Raw genomic sequence first — 9,883 nt, forward strand, 5'->3', positions numbered from 1 at the left:
CCCATTGAAACCCATTAAAACAACATTTTTTGATTACCCTTCAATTTACATAAAAAACATGTTGTTTTTTTCTATCTCTGGCAGTCAGGTTGGTTAGAGAGACCCAAGCATGGTAAAAAACAATAAAAAATTCCTGTGTGTGTGTACATGGACTCAAAATACACAATGTCAAATACCTATGTAAAAATATAGCTAACTGTAAAACCATCAATTCTGTATTTGTTCATCACATCCTCATGGCAATATAGAAACATGAATTTGATGATATTAGTCATACATTAAAGAGTTTGGGAATCAAAATGGAACTTTTTACTACAATCCAGCTGAATCATACATTTTCTCCTGCTTCCCCAGCAGAGCAAACACACACTAAATAATAAGCAGTAAAATTGCCTGTATTTTTCACCTATTTTTTCATTATTGAGGTTTGCGAGCCATTGTTGCAAAAAGAAATTATAATTAATGCTAGGTTAGTGTTGATATGGATGTCTGGGGGCTGTGGCTGTGTAGATACTGAAAAAATAGTGTGTGTGTGTGTGTGTGTGTGTGTGTGTGTGTGCCTGTGCCTGTGCATGTGTGTAATTTTGTAGCTAAAAATTGCAAATTATTAGCTGCAGGTTGCTGCAAGGTTACATTACTGTTTTCTCCATCTCTCTCTCTCTCTCTCTCTCACTCTCATACACACACACACAATGAATATTTGGTATGTATAATCCGAGTAGAAGTTGGTTAAAAGATTTAAGCAAAAAAAAAGTATATTTTATGGTTGTTTTTCAACAAGGACAAAAAACGTCCCGAAGGGGAAAAGTGTCGGTGTTTATTGAAAACTTGAAACTGCACAAAAAAATAACCTTCTACGCAGATGATACTCCACTTCTATGCAGATGATACTCAGCTCTACATATCCATCAAGCCTGACACCTCTCATCAACTGATCCATCTCGAACAGTGCACACAAGAAATCAAACAATGGATGTCGTCAAACTTCCTTCTCTTAAATACTGAAAAAACTAAAATATTAATCCTACGCTGTACGCCGCTTTTTGCCTCAGATCCTGGGTCGAGATGTCCAGGGAGATTCCCCGATGCAAATTGAAAGGGCGCACCGCATCTCCACACTAAACGCATCAAGAACAAGACCCATCATCGTGAAGTTCGGGAATTATCAACAGAAAATAAAAGTGATGAACCGTGCCCGAGATCGAGGAGAACTTACCTACAGTGAGAGAAGGATCTCCATATATCCTGACTTCAGCACAGCCGTTCAGAAGGAGCGCAAACTATTTGCCCCGGTGAAAAAAAAAACTGCAGGTCGCTGGCATAAGGTATGCAATGATCTTTCCAGCTACGCTTACTGTGGAATATAAAGGCTCCAAGTTGAGTTCCCAGTCGCCCACCGAAGCACAAGACTTTCTTAATGAGCTGGAAGTTGATACTGGAGAATCCCAGATGAAATGACTATGAAAGAAAGCTACTCTCATCACAATGTTGGATAAACTGATAAAGCGACGAAATGAAGAAACCGCAGTATTGGACTAGGACACCGGGAGAGGGAGGGGGGAATCAGGAGGTGAGAATGACCTGTTGTTCATTTTCTTCTTATCCATCGTTTGTTCTCTCTTAGAACTAATCTACTTTTTTTTTTTGCGTGCTAGATTAGCAGAGACAGTCTAAGAAGATATGAACGACATGGCTCCTTAAATAATCTTTCCTCTCTCTCCCACAGTTAAGCCAACATGAATATAAAATGTAAAATGTAGAAGTAAGCTATATTACATTGTTTGGATGGCAGACACACCCAGTCTTAGTTAGGGTAGGTGATGGCTAATATCTGTCTCTTTCAGATTGGTATTTGGCCAAATTTTGTTTTCTTTGTCCGTTTGGTTGTTTGTTGTAGTTGTTTTTTGTTATTTTTCCTCTTATTTACTTTCCTGTGGGGGGATTATTATCACATGGTTTGCAAAATGGCTTTTGGTCAAATGAAGAATGGATACTTTACACTGTGTGTGCAATGATAAGGTCCAACTCTTCTATTAAAATCTGCTCCCTTAACATTAAGGGCTGCAAAAATCCAGTTAAGCGAAATAGGTTATTATCCTTTTTCAGAAAAGAAAATGTTTCAGTTGCAATGTTACAAGAGACACATTTAACTGATGAAGAACATAAGAAGCTTAAAAGAGACTGGGTGGGACAAGTTTATTTTTCATCATTTAATAGTAAAAGCAGAGGAGTCGCAATATTAATACATAAAAAATTACCACTTATTATTGATCACTTTGAGACTGATTTAAATGGTTGTTTTGTGTTGATTCGTGGATTCTTGTATGGTGAAAAAATTACTATTTTGAATGTGTATGCTGCTCCTGATATGAATGTATCCTTTTTTACTACTTTGACTGATTTAGTGGTTAAATACAGCTGTGCATTTACGATTGTGGGTGGTGACTCGAACTGTGTAATGGATAATACATTAGATAGGAACCCAGGTTTGAACAAAACTAAGAATCCCAGACAACGAGCCCTGCAGCAAATGCTGGACAAGGTTGACGTGGTAGATATTTGGAGGTCAATGCACCCTTATGACAAAGATTACACATTTTTCTCTAATCCGCATAAAATGTATTCTAGGATTGATTTCTTTTTGGTTTCTAAAATGTGTACAGAGCTTGTATCAAGTAGCAGTATTGGGAACATCCATTTATCAGATCATGCCCCAATTTCAATAGAGATATTTATTACTACATCTAATAAACATCAACATTCCTGGCAGTGTAATAGGTCAATATTGTCAGACCCTGAATTTTGTGGTATGGCAAAAACTAAACTTTTGGAATTTTTAGAAATAAATGATAATGGTGAAACTGATTGATCAAACATATGGGAAACTACAAAAGCCTATTTGAGGCGTGTGATTATAGCCTATTATACTGCCAGAAAGAAGAAAAATAATTAAAGTACAGAGAAGATTAGAACTAAAGCTGCAAGATGCCGAATCTGAGCATAAATTAATCTTGTCTAAAGAAGTTGGAACAAACTATTAATTGCTAGATCTGCACTTAATACATTGCAATTCCAAAAATCAGAAAAAGCCCTATTCCTGCAGAAGTACAAGAGGTATGAATATGGAAATAAATCAGGAAATTACTTAGCTAACTTGATAATAAAAAACCCAGCAGTACAATCTCAAAATTGAAAGATAAAAACGGTAAAGCAGTATACACATCCTCTGAAATTTCAAAGGTTTTCAAAGATTTTTTTTGTTCACTATATAAATCAGGGAATTTGGGAAAAGAAGAAATAATTAATACTTTTTTTCAAAAACTTAAGTTACATAAGGTTAGTGAGGTTGATCGGAATTTACTTGATGATGAAATTACACCTGAAGAACCTGAAAAAACTATCACATCCTTAAAAAATGGGAAGGCTTGTGGCCCAGATGGTCTCCCATCTGAAGTATATAACACCTTTTAAATTAATTTTTGTACCTGTACTAACAAAAATGTTCAAGCACTCTTTTCAGGTTAGGAAGCTACCTAAAACAATGCAGCTGGCCACTATAAAGGTAATACCTAAAGAAGAAAAAGACCCAGAGATTCCTTCTTCATATAGACCATCATCAATTCAAAATATAGATTCTAAAATATTGGCCAGTATTTTGGCAAATTGTCTTAATTCAGTTTTGCCTAAGTTAGTGGCAGATCAAACGTACAAAATCGCCATTCTTACTCAAATATTCAATGATTGCTGGACGTTATGCAGTATGTAAGATACAATAATAATGCAGTAATAGTTACACTAGATGCTGAAAAACCTTTTGATCGAATAGAATGGAATTATTTATTTAGAACACTTGATGAATTTTATTTTGGTGATATCTTTATTGAATCGATCAGATTGCTTTATACATCTCCACAAGCTGTTGCATCTGTTAATGGTTTTTCCTCTCAGATACTTCCTCTAGAGAGAGACACAAAACAAGGCTGCCCCCTGTTGCCTTTACTGTTTGCTTTGATTATAGAGCCTTTAGCTGAAACTGTAAGAATAAATGACCAGGTGAAGGGCATTCAAACAAAAACTAGAATACATAAAATGTCGTTATACGCGGATGATGTCCTTTTTTTTTTAAAATAAATGATCCCTCTAAATCCATACCAGCTTTAATTAAGACCATTGATGAATTTAGTATGTTTTCGGGATATAAAATAAATTATGGTAAGTCTATGGCCTTACCTCTTGGGAAGAGCAGCAGTAAGGGTGTTTCACAATATCTACCTTTTAAGGTGACTAATAATGGGTTTAAATATCTCGGCATTTTCTTTCTGCCTTAGCCCTCTGATTTAATTAGATTTAATTTTTTACCTACAGTTACTAAAATCAAATCCGATCTCCAAAGATGGATGAATTTACCAGTGTCATTATTAGGCTGGGTTGCAATTATAAAAATTAATGTTTTGCCACGTTTATTGTATCCAGTTCAGATGCTACCTATCTGTATTAGGGATGTCCCAATCCGATATTCGGATCGGTATCGGCCGCCGATATTAGCAAAAAACGGGCATCGGCATCGGATCGGACTTCATGGAAAAATGCCGATCCATGAACTCGATCCAGTTTTTCACGGACTCGGTGCCAGGTTTTCCGGCCAGCCCAGCGCTCCGCGATTCAAGCAGTCCATTCCAGTGATCCGCTCTAGCTCTTACTATCAATCCACCAGGCCAGCATGCAGACGGCAGATACACAGAGGGTAGGAAGAGTAGCGGTCAGTTTAGTTAACTGACTATTTGTTTTCTGCTCTGGTTTTTTGAGAGTGATATTTTTATTTGGTTTACACTCTTACTGTTTAAGTAAAGAGCACTGATGGCATTGTTTTGGGCACAATTAGTGAAATTGGAGCCATGGATGGACTACAAAAACACTACTAAAATAACTGAAAAGGAAAGGCTGCATTGTTTGTTAAATGCCAGAAAGAAAAGGAAGAAGGTGAAGGTGTTGTCAGAGGAGACAAGGACAAGGAAAAGAAAACAGGAGAGAGATAAATCAAGAGCTCGAACAAGGATTAATATTGGCCCGGCTTTCACACGCTGGTGAGAGCTGAAAGAGGAGGAGGGATGCCCGACTAATGGTGACCTGGCGCTGTTACTGCTGTTACCCTCTACTAAGGAGAATTACTGTCTGCAGGTCGGCTGCCTCAGGTACATTTTAAGATAAAGTGTTAACCTACGTACAGCTTTCATTTTAGTTTGTCTTTAACAGTTTGCTGTTAGCACCGCAAGCGCGATGTGCTTGTGTTGACCGCAATCGTAAATCATAATAGCGGTGAATGAGAGACTGCGGACAGAGTAGATTGAAATATGGCTTTCTACACGCTAATCACATGTATTGGCTGGCAGAGGTTTTATCGCACTGACTTACAGTAACAAGCGTAGTTGTCACCAACTAGAGTAATCTTGAAGTTATATTCCCTTCATCTGCACTGCGGCCTCTTTGCTGTTGTCTGACTACCGTTTATTGTCTGTAGGGGGACCCCATGAGGTAAAAAGCGCAATCCTCCATTGTGTTGCTTTAAAATAACATCTGTACAGATGTGAAGCCCTGACTATATCTGACTGATATCTAATGAAAGCTGTTGTCTTGTATTTTTTTCCTCAGAAAATATTAACCTTATAGTCAAACACAGTTTATTTAGCCTATGTAGTTGAGGCAACAGGCCTGCTCAGCTGATCTGCAGCAGCAAACTGATATGATGCTGATTTACATGCTTTGCTCAGCCCCACTTACCCACCCTCTGCTCCCTCAGTATGATTGTACTGGGAGTCCTGCTCACAGGGACTTACTTTTGGAAGGTGTTACACTTTAATACCTAATTTTAAAGGGTTTCTTTTCTGATGTTTAGAATAATGTTCATTTAGGCCCTGTCTACACACATACAAATATTTTTGAAAACTGGTATTCTCTCTCTCTCTATTAAAAAAAGATTTGCACACACCACTGTTTATTTATAGTTACTGGTAAGAGAGATGGAGATAATGAAGCTCAGTGTTACTGTGTAATTCTCTGGTGTATTAGTAAAGTGTATAAACTACACTGCAGAGTGAAGTCTCTACTAACGGAGACAAACAATGACAGCTGACTTATACGAACAGGTGGAATGCACATAGGCAGGTCCGCATTACATCTGGTGCATGAAATGTTTCTATCATCACGCTACATTTTTATAGCACATCCAGGCACCTAGGTTCACCGTTCCATGATAAACTAGCCTACAAGTACCATACAGCGATGCACTATTAATTGACAACACACATTAACACTCAACACAGACAAGCAAGCAGCTGTGTCTCACACACACAGCAAAGTCAGAGAGAGAGAGACATGCTCCACACTGGTTTGCCAGGTAATGATACAAATAAACACTAGCTGTAGCATCACATGGCTAGCGGTTATTAAAAACTTAAACAACAAACTTACGCCTTTTAAAACATGTCCACACTGCACCATTTTTTGCCCTTTAGACAGCGTGCTGCATTTGTTGTTGTCCTTCTTCTCTATGTTTATTGGCAGCTCATAAACCAAAGTTTAAAGGTACATGTACTGCCACCCACTGTGTCAGGTGTACAGGTGCTACCCTTGTTAAGTCATTGAAAACAGTCTGGCTTTGTGTTATTGGCGCTATTTATTGGCTATAATTTTAATTATCGGATTAATGCATAACTATAAAAATGTCCCTTTATTGGCCCGATATGTATTGTCTGTCAATCAATCAATCAATCAATCAATCAATTAATTTTATTTATAAAGCCCAATATCACAAATCACAATTTGCCTCACAGGGCTTTACAGCATACGACATCCCTCTGTCCTTAGGACCCTTGCAGCGGATAAGGAAAAACTCCCCCCAAAAAAACCTTTAACGGGGGAAAAAAACGGTAGAAACCTCAGGAAGAGCAACTGAGGAGGGATCCCTCTTCCAGGACGGACAGACGTGCAATAGATGTTGTACAGAACAGATCAACATGATAAATTAACAGTAATCTGTATAACTCAATGAGACAGAAAGGGAGACAGAGACAGAGAGAAATGCAGGACAGACGGTAATGACAGTAGCTTACAACAGCAATAATGAAAGTAATAATATAATTAATATTACAGGCTATTTTGGTACAATATGTTGAAAGTATACATTAATATCTGATAGTATACATATGTGACAATATCATATTGTTGGTTGAACAAATGTGTTATTACTATATTTGAAACTTGAAACTGTTTTGTTAATGCAAGTATGTGTAAAAAGTCTCCCCTTTGAAAATAACTACAGTTGCATTTTTTTCCAATATCGTAAATAAGCAAATGATATCGTAAATAAGCAAATGATAACCATCGGCTTATTTTTATTTATTTTATTTTTTTATTTTATATACTTTATTAATCCCCCTTAGGGGAAATTCAATTTTTTCACTCTTGCTGTCAATTACACACAGGTCTGAAAGACACACATGCACAAACAGGACCTATACATGCATAAAGTGGAGAGATGTGAGGGGGCTGCCTTGGTCAGGGGCCCGGAGCAGTTGGGGGGTTTGGTGCTTTGCTCAAGGGCACCAGCCACCAGTCCACACTCCATATTTGGTCTGGACGGGGACTCGAACAGGCGACTCTCCGGTTCCCAACCCAAGTCCCTATGGACTGAGCTACTGCCGCAGTATGTCACAGTATACCTCAAAACTGGTATATCGCTGCAACCCTATTCCTAAGACTCCCCAAATGACTCCTTCTACTTCAAGGACAATACTTTGTTTTTCTGTATTTTATATTTAACTTTGTGTTTTAATCAAAATGTATGACACCTCTTGGATTGTATGACACCCCCCCCCCCCACCCCCCACCCCTTTTTTTCTCCTCTCACTCTCTCTCTCTTGCAGAGGTCTTCCATTTTTGGATTAGAACGTTTTCAGATCTGCAGTGTGTTCCAGGTGAGATTTACAAACCTGTTTTAATCTACAACAGATTAGATTAGATAAATTATTTTCTTTTGAATATTTGGTTGAATAACTGATTATGTTCTCAAAATACAAAATACACCTCTCTGTGCCAATTGCTGCGGCAGACATGTCAGAATTGCTGTAAGAAACCTATGTGTAAGAACTAAACCTATGTGTAAGAACCAACTGTTTATTAAAAATTTACTTCTTCCCTCCTATTTTGCTGTACCCCCTTCACCTCACCCTGCTCCCTTCTTCTTCCACTTCTGCTTTTTCTTCTTTCTTCCTCTTACCTCTTCTCTAGGTGATTTTTTATGTGGAATGTCCAGGCTAGGTGGCCTAGGGGGTCTCAGCCCCGAAACACAGACCACCAGCACAGACAGTTCCACTGCTGAGAGACTACACATGCATCTTCAGATGGACACATACTCATATAGAAACACCTGCATAGCTGCTTGAAAAAGAGAACTGACCAAGCAGCAAATCTGGACCTGATATTCAGGACCTAGCTGGCCCTCCAACAGAGGTCACCTGTGTTGTTGTTAGCTTTCATTCAGCCAACTTCTATTTCTTCCTCTTTGATTCCCTAACCTTTTACATACCATCCACCAGATAATCATCTATCCTTTCCTCTGTCCCTCTTTCCATTCAGTCACCAGTGAATGTATATTGCACTGCAGAGCTTGATGTGGAGAGCAGGTAATGGATGATGCTGGCCATGGTGACCTAGTGTAAATGGCTATTCCTCAGCACAGCTTAGTGCCAGTCTCTACTGCTCAATTTTCCTCCTTCGCTCCCCTATCCTCCTACCCCTTCTCCACCTCTCTGCTCTCCTTCCCTGTTCACTGCTGCTTCTTGCTGCCCAGTCCTGCCTCTCCCCTCCAACACCATGGTAGTTGCAGGCTTGGGTGTTTGGAAGCTAATGCGAGGTGTCCGTCAGCTGGAGCTTCACCGCCTCATCCTGGCACTTATCATCTTCTGCTTACTGTCCATGGCCTTCCTAGCTTACTACGTCTCCAACAGTCCCAAAATCAAGGAGGCCCCCCCCTTACCCTTTAGTGACTGTGGTGGAGGAGGGGGGATGTCACCAGGAGCGAGTACCGGGGCTGCCGGAGGAGGGCCAGGCGTCCAGAGGGCACCACTTTTCCTTCCTCCGCGCCAGGGCCGACTACGACAGGTGAAGGCGGTGGACAATTCTAGGACGGAGCCAGTAGTTCTGGTGTTTGTAGAGAGCATCTACTCCCAGCTGGGCCAGGAGATTATAGCCATATTAGAGTCTAGCCGTTTTCACTACCGGACGGAAATTGCTCCTGGTAAAGGAGACATGCCCACATTGACGGAGCATAACCGTGGACGCTACACACTGATAATCTATGAAAATGTGTTGAAATATGTCAATCTGGATGCATGGAATCGTGACTTGCTGGACAAGTACTGTGCCGAGTATGGAGTGGGTGTCATTGGCTTTTTTAGAGCTAATGAAAACTCTCTTCTCAGTGCACAGCTCAAAGGTTTCCCCCTCTTTCTACACTCACACCTGGGACTCAGGGACTACCGCATCAACCCCAATGCTCCTCTACTCTACATCACCAAGCCCAACCAGGTGGAGCAGGGCTCTTTACCAGGGGATGACTGGACTATTTTCCAGTCCAACCACTCTACCTATGAACCAGTTCTTCTGGCCAGCACCAAGTCTGCTGAAGCACTGGCACATTTTGGACCCAGCCCCTTGCGGGCTCTCCACGCTACAGTGGTCCAGGACTTGGGGCTCCATGATGGCATTCAAAGAGTTCTCTTTGGAAACAATCTCAACTATTGGCTTCACAAGCTGGTGTTTGTAGACTCCATTGCCTACCTGACAGGAAAGAGACTGTGTTTGTCCTTGGACCGCCACATCCTGG

General features: G+C 40.0%; 2 protein-coding genes across 2 annotated transcripts in view; both read left to right on the top strand.

The window, feature by feature from the left end:
* The window catches only part of ndst2a (N-deacetylase/N-sulfotransferase (heparan glucosaminyl) 2a), a 109,654-nt gene that overhangs the window by 35,286 nt on the left and 64,485 nt on the right, over positions 1–9,883 (top strand). Inside the window, exons 2-3 of the mRNA XM_049601169.1 lie at positions 7,923–7,973; positions 8,287–9,883. The exon at positions 8,287–9,883 is cut by the window's right edge and continues 62 nt beyond it. Of these exons, the coding sequence (XP_049457126.1) occupies positions 8,872–9,883 (1,012 nt within the window). The 5' untranslated portion in view covers positions 7,923–7,973; positions 8,287–8,871. The remainder of the gene's footprint in view (positions 1–7,922; positions 7,974–8,286) is intronic.
* LOC125904018 (zinc finger and SCAN domain-containing protein 29-like) overlaps positions 1–9,883 on the top strand; it is a 158,578-nt gene that overhangs the window by 32,615 nt on the left and 116,080 nt on the right. The gene's annotated exons all lie outside the window — the stretch shown is intronic.

The sequence above is a fragment of the Epinephelus fuscoguttatus genome, linkage group LG16 (assembly GCF_011397635.1).
Source record: "Epinephelus fuscoguttatus linkage group LG16, E.fuscoguttatus.final_Chr_v1".
NCBI classification, from domain to species: domain Eukaryota; kingdom Metazoa; phylum Chordata; class Actinopteri; order Perciformes; family Serranidae; genus Epinephelus; species Epinephelus fuscoguttatus.